Source organism: Cottoperca gobio, chromosome 20, assembly GCF_900634415.1.
Source record: "Cottoperca gobio chromosome 20, fCotGob3.1, whole genome shotgun sequence".
Lineage (NCBI taxonomy): Eukaryota > Metazoa > Chordata > Actinopteri > Perciformes > Bovichtidae > Cottoperca > Cottoperca gobio.
Genome location: NC_041374.1, coordinates 8,118,126 through 8,140,625, shown reverse-complemented (window position 1 = coordinate 8,140,625; position 22,500 = coordinate 8,118,126). Strand labels below are relative to the sequence as shown.

At 44.9% G+C, this 22,500-nt stretch overlaps 1 protein-coding gene across 2 annotated transcripts in view; it reads right to left on the bottom strand.

Moving 5' to 3' along the window:
• The window catches only part of prex2 (phosphatidylinositol-3,4,5-trisphosphate-dependent Rac exchange factor 2), an 84,459-nt gene that overhangs the window by 13,716 nt on the left and 48,243 nt on the right, over positions 1–22,500 (bottom strand). For both annotated transcript variants that reach the window (XM_029457919.1, XM_029457920.1), the window contains exons 24-36: positions 19,979–20,198; positions 19,699–19,906; positions 15,944–16,123; positions 15,747–15,841; positions 15,244–15,326; positions 14,574–14,664; positions 10,679–10,807; positions 9,426–9,467; positions 8,671–8,768; positions 8,429–8,575; positions 6,336–6,438; positions 5,549–5,692; positions 5,332–5,446 (exon numbers count right to left, since the gene is read on the bottom strand). In XM_029457919.1, the coding sequence (XP_029313779.1) occupies positions 5,332–5,446; positions 5,549–5,692; positions 6,336–6,438; positions 8,429–8,575; positions 8,671–8,768; positions 9,426–9,467; positions 10,679–10,807; positions 14,574–14,664; positions 15,244–15,326; positions 15,747–15,841; positions 15,944–16,123; positions 19,699–19,906; positions 19,979–20,198 (1,655 nt within the window). The remainder of the gene's footprint in view (positions 1–5,331; positions 5,447–5,548; positions 5,693–6,335; positions 6,439–8,428; positions 8,576–8,670; positions 8,769–9,425; positions 9,468–10,678; positions 10,808–14,573; positions 14,665–15,243; positions 15,327–15,746; positions 15,842–15,943; positions 16,124–19,698; positions 19,907–19,978; positions 20,199–22,500) is intronic.

Here is a 22,500-nt window from a genome sequence, read left to right as displayed (position 1 = left end):
CGGACACATTACTGTTTGAGCTCACAGTACTAATGCATGTCACATGGAAGACGCGGGAACTTGCTGAAGAAGCTTCTGTTATATTAATCATTACTTCCCCAGAGAGGAAGAGAAATACCATCAATTACACGAAGCAACGATTCTGTTTGAGCCACAGATTGTGTTGTTTTGATGTTGAGCACAGTGGTGCGACTCGTGTTGAAGTTACACATCTATCGTCTGTGAGCGTGTGGAGAACAAACATGATTCCCACAAAGCTGGCTGTCAGGGAGATGAGAGTAACTGTAACTGATACATGTATACATCTATAAATATGTATTACTAACAAACCTGAGGTAGCGTTAACTGATTAACTAGTTGCATTTATTACGTCATGGGAGTTTGGTATGGTGGTGCAGCAGCGGTGCATCATGGGAGTTTGGTGTGGTAGTGCAGCAGCGGTGCATCATGGGAGTTTGGTGTGGTAGTGCAGCAGCAGTGCATCATGGGAGTTTGTGGTGGTGCAGCGGTGCATCATGGGAGTTTGGTGTGGTGGTGCAGCAGCGGTGCATCATGGGAGTTTGGTGTGGTGGTGCGGCAGCAGTGCATCATGGGAGTTTGGTGTGGTTGTGGTGCAGTGGTGCATCATGGGAGTTTGTGGTGGTGCAGCAGTGCATCATGGGAGTTTGGTGTGGTGGTGCAGCAGCGGTGCATCATGGGAGTTTAGTGTGGTGGTGCAGCAGCGGTGCATCATGGGAGTTTAGTGTGGTGGTGCAGCAGCGGTGCATGATGGGAGTTTGGTGTGGAGGTGCAGCAGCGGTGCATGATGGGAGTTTGGTGTGGAGGTGCAGCAGCGGTGCATGATGGGAGTTTGGTGTGGAGGTGCAGCAGCGGTGCATCATAGGAGTTCTTCTTTCCTCTGGTTCAAAGGTTAAACATCAGAGTTCCTCCTGCACGCTGTTCGGCTGCCGCTAACGTTTGTCAGCTTGTTTCTCTGAGAACTTAAGATCCAGACGTTCGAGGATTAAAATCCTTCATCCTTCAAATATAGAGTTAAAAAGCACCAAGATGTAAAAATTGTCTTAAAACTGGATACAAAGTCAATTTGCACTCTAAACATGAGGCCACGCCTGATGACGAGCGAGAGGAAGGATCTGCTGCAGTCAGAGATGAAGGAAAAGGACTTCTGTGTAGAAACTGACTCTGACCTGCAATAAGCAGCAAGTAGTTTAATCAAGACAAATTGCACTGCAGTAGTTTGATTCCCTGAAGCTGAGACAAACACTGGCTGATGGATGTTTTACTAACAAAGCATGAAATACAAGTCTGTAGTAATAATTCCTTTTGTTTGACGGTGCTATAAATGTGTATTATCTTTGAGCCACCATGCCATCATTATATAACATCTGACAGACTGCAGTAGACTTCTGTGTTCATCACAGAGACGACCACCTTGTACTGCAGCGTCAGAGAGAGAAGCCTAATGTGTTCTGTCTCCGCTGATTTCAACACTCACGGGTTACTGTTACACCTGCATCAATAAATGAACACGACACAGGATTTACCAGCAGCAAACACGCAGTGCATCACCTTTATCGTTCCACACTGCTGTGTGTACCGACATCCTGAAATCCATTGCTATAGAAAAACCCAATTACCTCCTGAAACTTCCTGTCAATAAGAGCAAAATGAGATGAAACCACAAGCCTGCAATAATCTCTGCCTCTGAATAATACATCTGCACATTCTCTTCTGCACACTCCTCCTCCTCCTCCTCCTCCTCACCCTCACCTTCATCCCTCCCCTGAAATCTCCTCCATCATTCCTGCTCTGGCGATCCATATTCCCCGTTCAATTTACACTCTTCCATTCTGTCTGAGTCCTGAAGGAGAAGACGCTGCTCTGCTTTCTGCTCAGAACATGTTTCCTCGCTGCTACAGAGGCCAGTGTATGCATTTACTAATTCATCTCAGGAAAATAAGAGATAATTAGTTCATAACCTCGAAAATGTAAAATGAAAAAACACTCTGCAGCCATAAAGAATATTGAGCGTATTTTCCCAAATACAAAGTTTATGCCGATGTTCACGTTCAGAAAAAACAAACTCTAACATACTAATATTTTTTATAGCCGGGTGGAAATGCCTCCCAATATCGATCAATACCGATCAATCCTCTCGCCCGTCTGCCATTTTTCTTTCACTGCAATGCTTTCTTAGTGACACTACTACTAAACAACAAGTCTATGAAGGAACCTCAACGCACACGTCAGCTGAGATAGTTTGTAAAAGCTTGAAGTCGTGTGTGTGTGTGTGTGTGTGTGTGTGTGTGTGTGTGTGTGTGTGTGTGTGTGTGTGTGTGTGTTCCGGGTCCTGCGGCCGCAGACATGTGTTTGTGATTTGGCTCGTGAGTTGTGTTTTGCGGAGGACTTGAGTGACTTCATCAGGCTTTGAGACTTTGCTCGGATCATACGGTGTCTTGTTGTGGGTGCAGAAAGGCAGAGACAGAGAGGCTGCTGGGAAATCTTACACTAACCCTTAGAGTGGTGTCATTTACTGCTCTGAAAGTGGATAATGCCCACAATGCACGCTGGCAAAGGCGTCAGTGGGGGAGCAAGACAAAAAAAAAAGAATGATTTGTCGACCACAAAATGTTTTCTTGCTTTTGAATTTCTGCTTGTTGCACAAAAACATTTACACGCAAACTGTATCCAGAGAAAACAAGTTGATCTCAACACTCGACTGTCGTCACTGTTTCTCCAGATTAGAGCTGCAACTAAAGATTATTTTAATCTGCAGATTGTTTTCTAGGTTAATCGTTCTGTTTTTAAAGTGTCAGAAAATAGTGAAAAACGTCCGTCCCAGTTCCTCAAAGTCCAAGTTTTCAAATGTCTTTAATATAAAACAGAGAAAAGCAGCAAATCTCCATTTATATAAGACATTTTTGCATAAAAGATTACTTAAAGACTATTCGATTATTAAATTAGTGGGCTGATTATTTCCAGCTCTACTCCACATCCAATGTTAATAATAAATGTTCTCTCCTACACAACAACCTCTCCGGGTCCCACAAGCGTCCGCAGGGCTGAGGTGTGATGTGAGTTTGCAGAATCTGGGCCCTGCAGTTCATTCGGTTCAGTACCGCATGTGCCGTTTCTGTGAGGCAGCCTCTGGCTCCGGACCACAGTGTGGGTTTAACCCGACGCTGCCGTGGCCGGGTTCCAAGGATAACGAGGTGCCTGAGGTTGTAGCGCTGCAACGGAGAGAGCGGTGACATCACAGGCTGGTCTGTGGTCAGCTCAGAGACAGATGGCAGCCGGCGAAAGAAAACGACGGGCAGCATGAGAGAGAGAGAGACAGCGTGTTCATTAACTTTACTACCATTGACTCAAGGATATACTGCTGGGATAAAGAACAAGGTTCTGCTGCAAGTCGGCCGCTAAACTTCTGCTCGCTGTGTTATTCCACGTGTGCATGAAAGACTACCGGCGAGGAATTCAGCTTAAATAAACCCTTAAAACTCAGGTTTTCCCTCAAAGCATCAAAAGTCAACCCTAAGTTATCATCGCAATAACGATATTGAGGTATTTGGTTAAAAAATATCTTCATATCTTACTAAATATCTTAATATCTTACTAAATATCTTAATATCGTACTAATATCGTACTAAATATCTTAATATCTTACTAAATATCTTACTAAATATCTTAATATCTTACTAAATATCTTACTAAATATCTTAATATCTTACTAAATATCTTACTAAATATCTTAATATCGTACTAATATCGTACTAAATATCGTACTAAATATCTTACTAAATATCTTAATATCTTACTAAATATCTTACTAAATATCTTAATATCTTACTAAATATCTTACTAAATATCTTAATATCGTACTAATATCGTACTAAATATCGTACTAAATATCTTACTAAATATCTTAATATCGTACTAATATCGTACTAAATATCTTAATATCTTACTCAATATCTTCATATCTTACTAAATATTGTACTTGCAGGAGACCAGCGAGGCATCGAGTGCTCAGAGAACTCAGAAAACTCGCTGGATGCCGTTTCGGCCTCTGGAAAGTAGATGCAGTATTTGAGTCTCGACTCTTTGACTCCATTTAGGTTTTGAAGCACGCTCCTTGTTCCCCCCCCGGCCCCCCTGATGCTGCCCACATCAGCAGCCTCACACACGCTCCTGTCAGCCCACATCTGCTCCGCGTTACTGCCGGAGCCTCTGCTGTCGACTCAATTGGAGCTCCTTGTGCACAGGTCAGACTGAAGAACAGAAACACAAGCTGCTCTAAATCTCAGGCTGCATGTTGGGTTTCAAACATTGAACCACATGTAAATGTATTGACTTTCATGTTAAAAGGTGCTGCAGGCGCCCGAACACATTTGTGCACACAATAAATATCTCGCTGTGGTATTTTAATTAGAATAGTGACATTATAGAGATCATAAAGTCCTGAGTGCAGTCTGCAAACTCAATGAAATGAAAGAAATACCACAAAATGCCAATTGTGCTCCATGAAAGGTCTGCGGCGCCGCAGAGAAGCTGGCAGACGAGATCGTTACAGATAGAAGACATGACACAGTTTGTTATCCACAACTGACACTCGCAGAAATAATGCTTAAAATTATTATCACTCATTGAGCAAAACAGTATGAATTAAAAACTCTGAGGTGAAAGCACTCGGCGAGATAAGGAACGCTTTGTGTGCCAGTGATGTGACTCACGACGGCTCCAACTGTGAAGACTTCAGCACCCAAACAAGATTCTGCAATGAGCTGGACTCTTATTATATATTATTATCCTCAGTCATGAAGCCGGCGTGTCGCTCGCCAGTAAGATTATTAACCACGATGGTATCAGTAAATATCAGTAAATATCATCATGACTTCTGTGTGTGGTGCATTCACAGACATCATTTTACACGCAGCAGCTTTAAAAGTGATTTCCAGTCACAAACGTTATGAAGCCTCATTGCTCTGCAGACGGCACGCTGTAAAGGTGACTCACTCACAGTGTGAGTGTCTGTTCCTCCGTCTCTGTTTCCACCTCATTAAGTTATCCACCTCTGGCCAATCACAGACGGTCTCAGGTGTGCAGTAAACCAATGGGGTGTGAGGTAAGTGAGTGCAGCACTACATCACCGGTGAAACCCTCGTCCAATCACCGCTGACCCCCGCTGGGTGTGTTCGCAGCCAATCATAAAACACTGCCGCGGGGTCGCTCTCAGCCAATCAGCTGGAGGCCCCGCTGGGTGTGACAGTCAATACGACTGAATGGAAGGTCGTGTTGATTTATGTGATGGGATGTGTCATATCTGTGACGTACCTCAGTCTCTTGTAGTACTGTTTGACCTTATCCAGGGAGGCAGCGTTGATCTGCGCCTGGTACTCCTCCACCGACACGTTGTCTCTGTAGTAGTAACCCTCCATACTCTCCAGCGCTGCAGAGGGAGGAACAAGAGAAGAGTGATGAAGCCGCTGCTGCACACGCTGTGCAGGTAGATACCTGCCAGAGTGTTACATCATCATAAAGCTCTCTGCACCTTGTGTGAACAGCACCGGGTACATTTTGATGCCTCCACCGTTTTTCAGCCTGTGAGGCAGCTGAGAGAAGTAGAAGCTCTCCAGCTGGAAGCAAACTTTCAACGCCTGACGGGTGCCCTCCACCTGGTACGACATGGGCGTGTCTGCCAGAGGAGAGGGGAGGAGAGGAGAGAGGAGACAAGGAGAGGAGAGAGGAGAGGAGAGGGGAGGAGACAAGGAGAGGGGAGAGAGGAGACGAGGAGAGGGGAGGAGACAAGGAGAGGGGTGAGAGGAGAGGGAGGAGAGGGGAGGAGGAGAAGAGAGGAGGAGAGGAGAGAGGGGGAAGAGCGGAGAGGAGAAGAGAGGAGAGAGGGGGAGGGAGGGAGGAGAGAGAGACAAGGAGAGGAGAAGAGACAAGGAGAGGGAGGGGAGGAGGAGGAGGAGGAGAGAGGAGACAAGGAGAGGAGAAGAGACAAGGAGAGGGGAGAGAGGAGAAGAGACAAGGAGAGGGGAGAGAGGAGGAAAGGGGGAGGAGGAGAGAGGAGAGGAGAGGAGGAGACAAGGAGAGGGGAGAGAGGAGATGAGGAGAGGTAAGGGGAGAAGGAGACAAGGAGAGGGGAGAGAGGGAAGGAAAGGAGAGGAGGGGAGGAGAGGAGAGGGGAGAAGAAGACAAAGAGAGGAGAGAAGGAGAGGCTGTTTAAAGCTCAGTTTTACGTACATGTAGTCGCATTCATGATGAGACTGAGATGTTTTCAAAAAGAACAGATGTAAGTAAGTGTGAACCAGAAGTCTCTGAAGTGTACGTACTGGCCACCAGCGGCTCGCCCTCAAACTGCTGGAAGTAGAAAGTGACCTTCTCCAGGTCGATGAGAGCCACCTGAGTGTCCTCCAACATGGCCTGCTCGTCAGTCTGAACACAGAAAGAGTTATTATTATTATTATTATTATTATTATCTTCTCTTAGTAAAAGTCTCTGCACACAGGTGACAAAGTAAATAGAGAAACTCATGTGTAAACATCAAAGTTCTGAAAAAAGACGCACAAAGTCTGATAAATGTCCTCTAGTGACCTCCCTTTCAGACTACAGGTAGAGGTGTAGATGTAGCAAGAAGTTGCAGCCGAGTTGCATTGTGGGTAATGTAGGCACCAGGAAGAAGAAAGCTTCTGTGGTTCTGCTGCGTTGATTCAGATACTTAATGATGCTACAGGACATGAGAGGCTGTGATTTAAAGTGTGCATCATGCAGCTAAAAACTGAACTGTATGTTCTGGAAGAACAAGGACAAGCTGGGGTTTAACGTTTTATTAACACGTATTAAGGAGCTGACGTTACTCTTCTAAAATTACATTTATGCCACATGCATTAACACAACCAAATGATTGAATGATTAAAAAGACAAAAATGTCGCCAGTGATGCAGCAGGGTTAAGTAACGTAGAAATGTTCAAGTACCTCCAGTACAGTGAAGTACAAATGTAATTAGCTACTTTCACAGTCGGGTGTGTGTGTGTGTGTGTGTGTGTGTGTGTGTGTGTGTGTGTGTGTGTGTGTGTGTGTGTGTGTTTGCTCTATCTTTTGTTTGTTTATATCTGTGAATGTGTGTGCACTCAGCATCCTCACACACAAAACAAGCACATCTGCTTGTGGCAGCAGCGATAGCGGCTCCAATGTTTTGGATTGTGACACTGTGCACTCCTCTGCCACCCCCCCCCCCTCCTCTTATTCCCCCCCCCCTCTTCATGCACCACATGCAGAGGGATAAACAGAGCAGTGGTGAAAGAGGATTAGGTCTTCTTTCTAAAGACACATTTGAGATGGCCCGACATGTGACGGAGGGGTTCCCGCTGCCCTGCCAAGTGACGCCTGCCGTGTGTGGGCAAGTTCCTCTCAAAGAGCGTCACACACACACACACACACACACACACACACACACACACACACACACACACACACACACACACACACACACACACAACACTCCGAACATAGACATACAGCATCCTCAGCTCAGGCTGCCTTTCATGTCGTGCCCTAAAAAGGAGTGTGCTGAGGTTTGAGTGGAATCACCTGCAGGTACTGAGACCGGCTTTGTTCCACAGGGACACTTGAAAGAGAAACGTCTTGAGAAATAAAGAAAAGGAGACGAGGGACATTTCTGGAGGCCTGACATCATCCAAAATACACTTTTAAAGCACTTCCTGTGTTTTGAATTCCCAGAGAAAAGACGACAGAAATAGAAAATCTGAATACCGTCCCAATAAAAAAATAACTTCTACGTTGTTGATGCAAAGTGCAGAAAAGAAACACGGAGGAAATGACGTTTAGAGTTTCCTTTTTCAAAATAAGATGAAAGCTCTGGTTCAGATGCAGTTCTCAACATTAAGGCTGTTTAACTCCACAGATGAGCATCTAGTTGACAAACCTTCCCAAAGTTCACAGATTATGTTTATATTATGTGTTTTTAATTAGAGTTCTCTGTATAGCACTGAATGTGTTCGGCTTATTTGAAGCTGTTGTTCTGCACTTAAATGATTTCACCTGTTTGAAGTTAAAGTACTTGCATCTTGCTTTTTAGAGTTGCATCCTGCAGAATCAGCTGCACAGCTCGACGACCACATGCAGGACTCTGCACGTTACCGTCTGAGCAGCCTGGTGCCGTCCTGATTGATGATCTTAAAACACTACATCCGATCTTATTTGCTTAGCTTTAGCTCTCCGTCACACTTCTGCATAATTCATGTCCTGCAAGTGTTTGTAGCTTGTGATTCATATTGTTTGATAAAAGATCGTTCTGTGGACGGTGCAGAGTTTTATGAAAAGTGTTTTTTTATGTGCAGTTTACAACAAATCCACACAGTTATGTCCTGTTTCCAGAGTCTGTCGCAGTACAACTCTGCTCACCAGATTGGGGGAGAGGAGGGACTGGAAGTGGAGGAGCAGCCCAGCGCTGGCGATCTGCTCCAGCCAACGGCGGCTGGCTTCCTGGGCCTCCTGAAGGTCCTGGGGGTCCGAGCCGTCCTGCTCCGATTCCCGGCCCACATTGTGGAACTGAGAGGACACAGAAGAAAGCCGGGCAGTGAGACAAAGAGTAGAAACTAAAGGATTTGTTACACGAGTGCGGTCGTGTTTCCAGACGTCTGTACCTGGTTGAGGACAGCCAGCAGATGCTCGGAGAAGGCACACACCGCCGCTACCAGTGACTGACAGAACACCATGTCCCGACGCAGCTGGATCTCCGAGTCTGGAGGGACGACAAAGAGCACGAGAGGCTGAGAGACGAGCCACGTTAAAGAAGAACAGTAAGAGAAAGTGACAGGACGAAAGAAAGAGAGTGTACGGCCCTTTAAACATGCAGTCAGCAGTTAACAAATGTAGATTTAACAACTGCTTCTTGTCTAAAGTCGTCATATCCATCGTGTCACGTTGACGAGCAGCATCTCTAATAAAGATAGAAACCTCATTTCTCACTTTTACTTAATTACAGATATCTATCTTTCAAAGTTGACATGACGAACACGTGTAACTGCAACTGTTGATCTGAAGTCACAACCCTTTCTCAACACGTGGAAATGACTTATTAGTTATTCTTACTAGTGGAAAAGGAATTACTGGTATCTATAATTAAGTTAAAGATATCTTCTACACGTGAACATGAGCTAGTGAAGTCGACTAACCTGCCGCAGTCATTTAAAGACGCAGTGAGTGAAGATAAACAACTCGGCTGTAAACTCATAAACGCTTCAAAGAATCATTTTGTTATAATAATTTAACTTTGAAGGTCAAACCTTCAGAAAGCTGCTGGATATTAAATATTTGAAGTTTCTGATTATTGTCATCGGTGCAGGGTGGTGTATGTTCAGTGGTGGTGTATATTTAGCGGGTGTAGTTTTAGACTAACCTGTATACTGCAGTAAGACCAGGAGCAGCCGCGTCTTCACCTCTGAAAACACAACAAATCAAAGAGAAGTGAACGATCTGATCTCCAGTTTGACCTTCAGCGTGAACTCAAACCTTAAAGTCACAAACGTCTGCTCCACCCGTTCCTCCGCTGTTTATCTTCCCATAGAAGAAGAAACAACCACCGCATCATAAAAACCAGCCACAGGCAAAGATAATAACAGAACTGCACATTTGTTTATAGTCATATCAGAGCGACGGGAAGCTTGGCAGGACGCTGAGCTGCACCAAGCAGCCATCGTGGGGAGAGGCAGAGAGAAGGTGGTGCACACGCACATTCATATTAACTCTGATTATTTGTACTCTCGCTTGTGACCGCCGGCTCACCTTTCCCAGGAGTGTCCTGTGGCCGTGTGTGTGTGTGTGTGTGTGTGTGTGTGTGTGTACACATGTCGATCTGTGTGCTAATAAACACAGAACCACACACACTCCCGTTGGGAATAAATGAGGCTGAACTGCCGATCTAGATATAAAAACTCTCCCAGAATGCAGCTCTTTGATTGTTTAACTTGCTGGTTTTCAGCTCAAACTCTGTGGCTCCAATTTATGAATCCCAGGATGGCTTAAGGTTTAAGGTTTAAAGCGAGCAGTTAGCGGTCTGGGACTGCTGGTACACACACACACACACACACACACACTGGACCAGAGGCTATTATTGCATCCAATAAACATGATGAGGCACGCTGGAGAAAAGGTTGTTTTAATGTACAATACCTTCCAGGCCTGGCAATCTGTTTCACGATAAATACAAGACACAGACCCCAAACATGGTAAGAACAGTAATGTGTGTGTGTGTGTGTGTGTGTGTGTGTGTGTGTGTGTGTGTGTGTGTGTGTGTGAGAATGTGCGTTCGAAGACCACAGACCAGTATGCAGGCACAGCATGTAGCCTGGGAGAAAACCCGCTGTGGGCCTGAGCGGACACACACACACACACACACACACACACACACACACACACACACACACACTGGGTTGATGAGATTGGCTCTGGTTGCTGTTTTGTGTTTCTGAGCCTCAGTGATCAAATATGAATGAAAAACAATCTGATTTGTCGTCTCCATAATGTTGTTAGACACTTAATAACAATCTGAGGCTGTGGAGTTTCACTGGATGTACTCTGATTACACGGCTGCATTGATTGCACCCGTTAGTCTCTCAGACACAAACACAAGTTTCCCTCTGGGTCACTCACCCTCTACGTATTTAGCGATGGTCTGTGTGAGCGAGTGGACGCTGCTGGGCAGGTTCCAGGGATCCTGCTTCACATGGAGACGCAGCTTTTTGGTGCAGTTCACTTTGGGCTCCATGTCCTGCTGAAACTCTGCAGAAACACACACAGGGAGAGTCGAGTTGTACCACAAACATTCTGCTTTATTGAACATCTTCACCTCCACCTTCAGAACACAACGCTTCTCTCCGTCTCATCTCTTTCCTCTCGACACTCTTCACAGATGTTTACTGCATAACGTTCTGTTACTTTAGAGCACATCAACGATTAACATGTGAAAGGATGTATTGATTTAGTTTGAAAGGACTCATGGACCCTCCTTACAAAGATGTAGTACAACAAACTTCAATGATGCAGTCGACAAAAATGAAACCAACATATAAAAACGTTCTGAATGAAGTAAGATTACAGTTCAGACGTCCCACAGACAGTTTCAGACGCGTGCAGTCGTTCATGTCTTTGCAGTGTGAAGTCGATTTCATGCAACTCGTCTTCAAACTAGAGGGAGGCTAATAAAGTTTGGATACGGAAGAAGAGATCTGACACAACAGTGCTGTTTAACACAAGGCTTCAAGGGGTGTGTGTGTGTGTGTGTGTGTGTGTGTGTGTGTGTGTGTGTGTGTGTGTGTGTGTGTGTGTGTGTGTGTGTGTGTGTGTGTGTGTGTGTGTGTGTGTGTGTGTGTGTGTGTGTGTGTGTGTGTGCGTGTGTGTGTGGGAGAGGGAGAGATCAGATGCAGGAATGCTCTACTTGTAGGATAATCCTATTTGCTCTGTTATCAACAAACACATTACTGGAGTGGAGATGGATCAGCTCTGATCAAGGCCTTCACGTCTCTCCTGGGGGTGTTTATGCACACACACACACACACACTCTCACATACACAGACCTATTTTCAGTTCAAGCATATCTGCGCTCTCTTGAAGACGTGAGATGAGAGGGCGTGTGTGTGTGTGTGTGTGTGTGTGTGTGTGTGCCAACTGGGTCGAGCTGCTGTTTGGAGGCTTCACTTATGGAAACATGCAGAAGAAGAAGTGATCTGCTTTTACTGCTCACACATTCTAGAGGAAAGAACGTCTTCACATCACAGCGTTCAGTCTCGTGATACAAAGTTTGTTTGACGTGTTTTAAATGTTTGCTTCACTCTCAGCTTCTTTTAATCTCAACGGGACCTGGTAAAGTTTAATACAATGATAAATAAAGAGCACCAGGAGACAAAGTCCGCCTCCCCCCCTCACACTTCTGAGACAAACCTTAAGATGTATGTACATTCTCTTTGTGATGCTAATCATTTATCATTTTTTTCATAAATTGCTTCTTACAAGTTTCATTCAGTTTTAGATTTGTGAACATTTAATATCTTCCATTGCAATTTATTGTTGATATTTTACTCGCTGTTCTCTTAAACTATTGGTTAACTTTACCCTCCTGCACCGCTGACGAGAAGAAACCAGTGTTACTCTTCTTCTATCTACTCTTTAAAGTGCTGAAGAAGAAGAAAAGTGTTACTCTTCTTCTATCTACTCTTTAAAATGCTGGAGAAGAAGAAACAAGTGTTACTCTTCTTCTATCCACTCTTTAAAGTGCTGAAGAAGAAGAAACAAGTGTTACTCTTCTTCTATCTACTCTTTAAAATGCTGAAGAAGAAGAAACAAGTGTTACTCTTCTTCTATCTACTCTTTAAAGTGCTGGAGAAGAAGAAACAAGTGTTACTCTTCTTCTATCCACTCTTTAAAGTGCTGAAGAAGAAGAAAAGTGTTACTCTTCTTCTATCTACTCTTTAAAATGCTGGAGAAGAAGAAACAAGTGTTACTCTTCTTCTATCTACTCTTTAAAGTGCTGAAGAAGAAGAAAAGTGTTACTCTTCTTCTATCTACTCTTTAAAGTGCTGAAGAAGAAGAAAAGTGTTACTCTTCTTCTATCTACTCTTTAAAGTGCTGAAGAAGAAGAAAAGTGTTACTCTTCTTCTATCTACTCTTTAAAATGCTGGAGAAGAAGAAACAAGTGTTACTCTTCTTCTATCCACTCTTTAAAGTGCTGAAGAAGAAGAAACAAGTGTTACTCTTCTTCTATCTACTCTTTAAAATGCTGAAGAAGAAGAAACAAGTGTTACTCTTCTTCTATCTACTCTTTAAAATGCTGGAGAAGAAGAAACAAGTGTTACTCTTCTTCTATCTACTCTTTAAAGTGCTGAAGAAGAAGAAACAAGTGTTACTCTTCTTCTATCTACTCTTTAAAATGCTGAAGAAGAAGAAACAAGTGTTACTCTTCTTCTATCTACTCTTTAAAGTGCTGGAGAAGAAGAAACAAGTGTTACTCTTCTTCTATCCACTCTTTAAAGTGCTGAAGAAGAAGAAAAGTGTTACTCTTCTTCTATCTACTCTTTAAAGTGCTGAAGAAGAAGAAAAGTGTTACTCTTCTTCTATCTACTCTTTAAAGTGCTGAAGAAGAAGAAAAGTGTTACTCTTCTTCTATCTACTCTTTAAAATGCTGGAGAAGAAGAAACAAGTGTTACTCTTCTTCTATCCACTCTTTAAAGTGCTGAAGAAGAAGAAACAAGTGTTACTCTTCTTCTATCTACTCTTTAAAATGCTGAAGAAGAAGAAACAAGTGTTACTCTTCTTCTATCTACTCTTTAAAATGCTGGAGAAGAAGAAACAAGTGTTACTCTTCTTCTATCCACTCTTTAAAGTGCTGAAGAAGAAGAAACAAGTGTTACTCTTCTTCTATCTACTCTTTAAAATGCTGAAGAAGAAGAAACAAGTGTTACTCTTCTTCTATCTACTCTTTAAAATGCTGAGGAAGAAGAAAAGTGTTACTCTTCTTCTATCTCATCTTCTGCACACAGCTGCTCAGATCAGCGTAAGCTTTGTTTTTGGAGTGGGACACATTTAGACCCTTCCAGTAATGTTTCCTACATTTTCCCTAAACGTAACAATAGACAGTGGTGAGGTGATCAGATAACACAGGAGCCCAAGAGTCACATGTTCCATTGATGCTAAGCAGCAGAGCAGCTGAGAGAAGCTGTTTCAACACGACTCGGCTGAAGTGGAAAGACGAGAGGGAGGGAGGAGAAAGGTTTTTTTAGGAGCTGGAATCCACCTTCAATGCTTCCTCGTGTGTCTACACTCACATCTGTGCACACACATGCACACACGTTACACAACAGGAAGTTGCAGCCCCTATGCGCAGGCGGCTGCAACGTTTCCAGCGTGCGCTCTGTTTTCTCTCCGGCTGGTCGGGAGTTTCTCCAATATTATCTTTCTTCTCTCGGCTCAGTGTGCAGCGCAGCAAGGAAGCACAGCTACGCCATGAAAAACATTCCTCACAGGAAACACACACTGCTGCAGCACAAGGTGACATATTGGAGGAGAAATAGAAGAGAAAAACTAACTTTTACATTTCTTGACAAAAAAGATGCTGAGAGAGTTCAGAGCCAGCAGAACATCCAGAGTTCTTCAGCTTAAAGCAACTTAGATTTAAGACTTGTTAATGAAACTCTGAATTAAGTTTAAGACCAAACCCAATTTGAAATAAATGGGTAAAATCCAATTTCAATGAATGTGCACTTCCCACGTCACGTTCATGATTTTAAACTCTCTTTCCTCTCTCTGCACTCACTCCCTTCCGGCCCTACAGCAGGCTGCCGGCCCACAGCGCTGCCCTCATTACGGCCCCTCCAGAGCAGTCTGGTCTGAGCATCCTTTTATTTAGAATTCTTTTCAGAATCCTACTTCCCATGTCTTAACTTTTTAAGACTTTTTAAGATCGATTTCAGGCCTTTATTTTTACATTAATGAATCCAAAGCCATGTGAGACTTTAGATCCACAGGAACCCTCACACACATCCTGGAGCTTTACCTTGCAGTCCTCTTCCAGGTGTGAAGCACTTGGTCTGCTCGAAGGCCCGAGCAACCACTGCTCCTCTGAGCATGCTGCTGATAGAGTCCACCTGAAGGAAGCACAAAGGTCAAGCTGGTGACTTACATGATACAGTTTCCCACTAAGCCCAGATCAAAAGCTGCTGCACAAACATAACTAACACCTGCGTCTCTCTGTCACACACACACACACACATACACACACACACATACACACACACACACACACACACACACACACACACACACACACACACACACACACACACCGGGAACACAGTCTGCAGTGTGTAGACAAAGCTGGGGAAACAAACGGCAGGAAGCAGAACAAAAGTGCAGCGACAGCAGAGCAGAGTTTCTGCTGCCGACGGAGACATCCTCATAAAGCTTCTCTGGATTCTGCACGCAAAATCACTTCTGGTCGACCTTTGCTCCGAAGCTCTCACAAAGGTCAGGGGTCGCTTTAATTTCTCTTCCTGAGCATTTTATAGACCAAACGATTAACCATAATAATCTGCAGATTATTGGATAATGAGAATAATTGTTAGCTGCAGCTAGATGAGATTAGACCTTAACAAGACAACAATAAAGGTGAATGTATTCCTTTAGTGAATGTTCAGGCTGCAGAAGTGTTGAATCACTTGACCCACCTGGCTGAACAGATGCTCCAGAAAACTGTGAAGTTTCTTCTGCTTATCGTGTGACAGCCACACGCTGGAGGGCATCTCGTCTCCTGCAGAGACAAGTCGTCAGCTTTGAATCCACTAATGTACTCTAATAAACACGTTGTGTGTGTGTGTGTGTGTGTGTGTGTGTGTGTGTGTGTGTGTGTGTGTGTGTGTGTGTGTGTGTGTGTGTGTGAGACGGTGTAATCACTGCAGTTGTGATCACGTCACTTATGGATGATTGGGTTTATGATTATGACACTCAGATGTGCACAATCCTTTATTTTATGGCCTTATAGATGTGATACAGTGAGGTAATAAATGAATACAGAGTTTTATAAGTTATCTCTTCATTATTTGACCCGCTTATTGATATTAAATCACAGCACTGTGAGTTTTGAGTTCATATCGTTCTATTAAACCAGATCAATTCAGCCGCACGAAGCAACGCAAATGTTTGTGAGGCGGTGCGAGTGTCCGCTGCGCACCTGAGTCCATCTCATCACTGTGGACGTAGGAGCTGCAGTGGCTGCTGCAGATGCTGGTGAAGGAGGCGATGGAGTTCCTGTTGCTGTTACAGTCGCTGAGGAGGATCAGGGAGGAGTTGAGCAGAAAAGTGACTTTATTGTTGTAATTTCTCAACACTTAGATATTATTATCTTCTGTAACATTTCACCGTCGTTACCTGTACGAGTCTCTGTTGCTGATTGTGTCGTGTCCGGAGTCTTCCTGCTCGTCCCCCGCCACGTTAAAACACACTTTCTTCCCGTTCCTCTCCCCCTTCTCGCCCTCACTCTCTGCAGATATGTAGCTCTCTGGGGTCCTGGCCTCTGACGCTGGAGGGTGGGTGATGGAGGATAAGAGGCTGATGGGAGAGAAATAAGGGAGCGATCACTTAAAGCAGCTGTGACATCAGGATCTCAGTAACATGACACAGGAAGCTCTTACAGGGGACGCATTGAAGTGCACGTACAGTACGTACAGTATGCGAGTGCTCCCGACTAAACGACAACCTGTTTGTGTTTCAGACGGTCGAGATCCAGAGTATTAATAGTTCAAACACGCAGCTGTGTCAACACGCTGCCGTCACCGCTCGCCTGCGTATCAGACGCTATCAGACGAGCAGGAAGAGGCATATTTTCACAGTTGCAGCAACACATGTTGGCGTTTAAAGCCTTATTCCAATAAATGCAAGGCTCGGACTTTTAATCTCTCCCCAAACACGCTGACATGCAACGTCTGCTTACATTTAAAACTCCTTCTAATCTGTGTCCGCTAACTTTCTCAAATAACATCTTAAAGGAACGCTTCACCCACAACATGTTCTTTCTGTGTCAACGACTCGAGTCTCTGCTGCCTGCGAGGGAACGAAGAGAACAGAGAAGACATGAAGCGAGTTTAACAGAGAACTATTCAAAAACATGCAGAATAATAAAGTCTCATTCATCAGTTGTTGCTCACGACTTCACACACACAGGACTCTGCAACTGTGTGTTACTCTTCACACTTTACTGTGGGCTTTTATTCCCCCCCATCCGAGTGTCTCCCCCCATCTGAGTGTCTCCCCCCATCTGAGTGTCTCCCCCATCTGAGTGTCTCCCCCATCTGAGTGTCTCCCCCCCATCCGAGTGTCTCCCCCATCTGAGTGTCTCCCCCATCTGAGTGTCCGCCCCATCTGAGTGTCTCCCTCATCTGAGTGTCTCCCCATCTGAGTGTCTCCCCCATCTGAGTGTCCCCCCCATCTGAGTGTCCCCCCCATCTGAGTGTCTCCCCCATCTGAGTGTCCCCCCCATCTGAGTGTCCGCCCCATCTGAGTGTCTCCCTCATCTGAGTGTCTCCCCATCTGAGTGTCTCCCCCATCTGAGTGTCTCCCCCCATCTGAGTGTCCCCCCCATCTGAGTCTCTCCCCCCCATCTGAGTGTCTCCCCCATCTGAGTGTCTCCCCCATCTGAGTGTCCCCCCCATCTGAGTCTCTCCCCCCCATCTGAGTGTCTCCCCCATCTGAGTGTCTCCCCATCTGAGTCTCTCCCATCTGAGTGTCTCCCCCATCTGAGTGTCTCCCCCATCTGAGTGTCCCCCCATCTGAGTGTCTCCCCCATCTGAGTGTCCCCCCCATCTGAGTGTCTCCCCCCATCTGAGTGTCTCCCCCATCTGAGTGTCCCCCCCCCCCCCCCCCACAGCTGGAGAACTACTTTTGCAATTTCTCTTGAAAGCCAATCAGAGCCGACTTGAGAGGGCGTTTAAAGAGACAGGCGCTGAAAGGAGCGTTTAGTTTCACATGTTAGTTGTAAAAACCCAAAGTATGAACTTATGAATGATAATTCTCCTTTAAGTACATTTCAAAGTGGAGGAGCTGCGTGAAGTAAACTCTCCATCGTGCTGCTCAAGTCTTCCTGCCTCTTCATGATTTTAAACTCTCTTTCCTCTCTCTGCACTCACTCCCTTTCTGCCCTACAGCAGGCTGCCGGCCCACAGAGCTGGCCTCATTACGGCCCCTCCAGAGCAGAGTGGCATTCCATTCGCCATGGAGAAGCTCTGCAGGCTCTGTGATTGGCTCTCGGTTAATAAAGAAGGAAGCAGTTTGGGGCCTTTGGGGTGCAAACTATCGAAGGGAGAATAACAATGAAGAAGAGTGGACTGAAGTACAACACTGCTGATCACAGCAATCACAAAGATCTGCTCATCTGTCTTCAACACATTAAACCATTAGAGATCAATCATCTTCATCACATCTGCAGCTGAGCAGAGTCAGAGTGAGGAAGGTCAGGACGCGCAGAACAACAGGAATCAGAGGAGACGTGTGATCCAGAGAGGAGTTCTGATATCAAGCTCTCGTCTGGTCCTCAAATAAATTCAATCAGCTGAGGAAAAGATGCAACATCACCGAGTGTCCGGTGGAGGATATTCTGTCCTGAGTGAACAGCAGACTTCCTCTCTTGACTTCGGGTTGGGAACAGGGGGGGGGGGGGTTTGTTCATTATTGCAGTGTTATGAAGTGCTGCAGTCACACCCAGCACAGAGGGAGAAAGAGGAGGGTGAAGAATGTCTCGGGTGTGTAGTCGCAGTGACCCGAGGCCAGACGAGCTGGTAATATGCAGACTCAGCTAATGAAGCGCTCCGTCAGCCCACATTAGTACCTATTAGTTCCACTCCTGCCCCCCCGACAGCTCACTCTTAACACGCTGCTGTTGGTCTGCATGTTGAAACACATGGCGGATGGTAAAGGTCGTCGTCCTCTCACTCGCCGTGTCTCAGACCATCTGAGTGGACATACAGCGGGAAGCTTCCTATGAAACATCTTATGTACGAGAGGAGGTTTGACACAATAATGGATCTAAATCCAAAGATAAAAAGATTATTCAGTTTCTCAAATATAAATCCAGCTGCACTTCTTTCTTCTACAGCGACGCGACCGGTCGGTTTGGAGACCCGGGTTTACAGACCGGACCTCGTTAACTGGGTGTGGCTTTATTTTGCCGTCAGCACCTTTGTTCAGATCTAAATGTTGCTCTCAATGCACTAGATTGATGCATTCAACTTTAAAATGTACAAAATGTTTAGTTCAGCTAGAGATAAGATGACGGGAAGAGATTTTATTTAAAATACAAATTATATTTAGTCCTACAGTCTAATTGTGTTAAATAATCGTTAATATTGAGTATTAATATTAATATTGTGATTTTAAGATCTGTTTTAGTGTACTGAGTCGTCATTGGTCCATTATTGGTGAATGGTATTTCCAACGACACATTACGTCACTGAGATTATATTTCCTGTTGGGGGGGGGGGGGGGAGTGTTTCCCATTTCCTCTCTGCAACCTTGTGTTCCTCCAAACAATGAACCAGTGGCCAACCAGGAAAGACTGATCTCTCACACACACACACACACACACACACGCACACACACACACACACACACGCACATGCACACACACACACACACACACAAACACACACACACAGACGCACACACACATACACACATACACACACACACACACACACACACACACACACACACACACATACACACACACACACAAACACACACACACACACACACACACACTTCAAGCGGTATCTTTTCATAAACAAAAAGTGATTTGTTTCCGAAAAATATCAATTTCACTTTGTTTTTGTTTTTGTAATTTGTGGAGAATGTTCGAATAGATTAATCTTAGAAACATAACTTTGTGTCTGGCGGGATGATTGGTTGTGTGTACAGTGTGAGCAACACGTGTGTTTATTAGAGCTGATGATCATATAAAAACATTAAATGCTGTTTTCATCCTCAGACGAGCTTCTCTGTTTATCTCTTATTAAAGTGACAGAACAGTTTCACCCGTCACATTTTGTCGACCAAAGCATGAATCTAGAATATAATCTGGAGATGAATCGATAATAATAATAATCCTTCATCAGGCGCACGTCGTCACTCACTCGTGAATATGTGCGCCGTGCGTCTCCATCTCCTTCACCACCATGGTGAGTTTGTAGAGGAGCTTCTGGTAAGCGTCCAGGGTGAGCAGGTCTTCCTCTCGGAGCAGGAAGCGCAGGCCGTGCCCCTCCGTCCTGCCCAGGCTGTGACCTGACGGAGCGGCCATGGTGGTGATGGTATGCTGCACGTTCACCATGGGGTTCATCTTACCTGAGGCAACACAAGAAGTTAAACCTCTGCAGACTCTCAGCAGATTGACAGGAGTGTTTGCAGGCTCCTCACCCTGCTCACTGCTGCGCCCCCCCCTCTCCAGCGTGTTCTTCCTGTTGTCCAGCTGCACACCGAAGGCACTGCCCAGAGAGGTGGTGGTCTTCGGGTAGGACACCTCCATCACGTTGATGTGACAGTTCGTGGGGCAGAAGTCGCTGCTGTGCAGCGGGGACACCTTGGCTTTAGCCTGCTTGAAGGTCGGCCACGCCCGGTTCTTCAGCACCCGAGCAAACTGTCCAACAGAAGAAAGAGAGGAGACGTGTTTCTTTAGTGTGGCGAGATAGACATCCTGGCACTTCTGCTTGCTTTATAATCAACAGTAATCAAAGTAAGTGTTTATAACTTTAGAACCTATACATTTTATAACAAGCAGAGTTCAGAAGTCTGAATCTCAGCGTCACATCGCTCACAGCTCAGCAGCACGAGAACAAAAGGCTCCGTGTGAAATATCTGCTTCATAAATATGTTAATAATACATTTCATACATTCTTCCTTTTTTATGTGGCAGCTCAAATATTTCCTCAAAGATCCAACGCAGAACATCGTCATCGCTCACGTGTGAAGAAGAGTTTAAATTTAAACTGAATGAAACTAGGAGCGGAGCATCATGGTGTTGTCAGATCACATGACGAATGTAAGGTCGTGTTTAATGTGTTTAATCATCACAGGACAATCCAACACGCTGAACACGATGCTGCTTTAAATAAAGTGAACACCAGCCTCACGCAGCCTGAAGGACCGCTCGGGTCCAGCAGAGCAGGTACTGATTATCACAGGCGCCGTTTTCACTTTGCAACACTTGGTTGCACTTCCCTTGAACCCTCCATCACAGCCTGCATCATGTCCGGCTGTTACACAGCAGATGGTATAAAACATCGGATCGCTTTTAAGAAACTCGGGCTGTCGAGCAACATAAGCTCAACATCGTGTGTGAGTCCGCCGAGGAAAACACGTCGTGCTGGTTATCTCAGAGTGACGGGGTCTGAAGCTCCGAGCGAGATGATGAGCTCGACCACGAGCTCCAACACCTGCAGACCTGAGGCCTCTATCTATAGATATATATATATATATATATATATATATATATATATATATATATATATATATATATATATATATATATATATAGATAGATAGATATATCTATATATATATGAGTATGTGAGTATATGAGTCTCTACAGGAACTCTTATATCCAGACCTCGGGTTAACTTCTCCCCCCCCCTCTCTCTCTTGGGGTCTGAGAAGGAATGCTCCGGTGCAGGGGGGGGGGGGGCTGTGTGTGGCTATTTATAAAGTGACTGGTAATTAATCCAAGGCTCTAATGTTGAGTTCTCCCTCTCACGCTCAGTCGCACGCTTTGGGATGTGACACATGCTCACAGATGTGAGGAGAGATGATGAACGTCTTCTGTCAACGAGCAGCTGTAACAAAGCGCCAGATAACACTGCAATACATACTGCATATGAAACCATATTATTTAATATAAAGGTTTCATCTTCACTCTCAGGCTGAAGTACGACTTCCACGTCTCAGGACGCCTGAGGCCCAAACAGACTGCTCTGAGACTGACATGTGGAAAGAGTCTATTAATCATTTGTGAATCAACTTGGTACGAACACTAAAAACATAAACCGCCCTTAATTAAATAATTAGTTCCTAAAAGACAATCAAGACTTATTTTCTTTTCTCCCTTCATGAATGAACCCGAGCTGGAGCGGCGGGGAGGTTTGAGGAAAGGCGAGTGTGCAGCTCTACGGCCCCCGACCTTCAGGAAGGCTCCGTATAGATGTAGTCCATTCTTGGGAACGTTTTCCTCTTGTGTCCTTTATACACGTACAGGAGATTCTTCTGTGTGTAGCGGAGCTCGTTATTAAAGTTTGTCCCAGTGCATCTGCGTGCATCTACGTGCATCTACATCTACGTGCATCTATATCTACGTGCATCTACATCTACGTGCATCTACATCTACGTGCATCTACATCTACGTGCATCTACGTGCATCTACATCTACGTGCATCTACATCTACATGCATCTACATCTACGTGCATCTACATCTACGTGCATCTACATCTACGTGCATCTACGTGCATCTACGTGCATCTACGTGCATCTACGTGCATCTACATCTACATCTACGTACATCTACGTGCATCTACATCTACGTGCATCTACGTCTACGTGCATCTACGTCTACGTGCATCTACGTGCATCTACGTCTACGTGCATCTACGTGCATCTACATCTACGTGCATCTACATCTACGTGCATCTCCACCACAGAGTGCGACCGCAGCCAGAACTATGTAGAAGTGGTGTTTCTCCACCAGCTGCTTCCTGTGTGTATTATTGTCCATCTGCAGAGCTCGCACGTACCGGACCGTAACGAGGCTTGAGAATGTGTTGGTCGTGGGTTTGTTCGAAATACATAAAAATATTTTTTCAATATATTTTTATTATTATTTGCAAAACCGGCTATTTATATATTTGATCCACTCTCACATCCTCTGCACGTCTTTAATACAGAGAAGTAC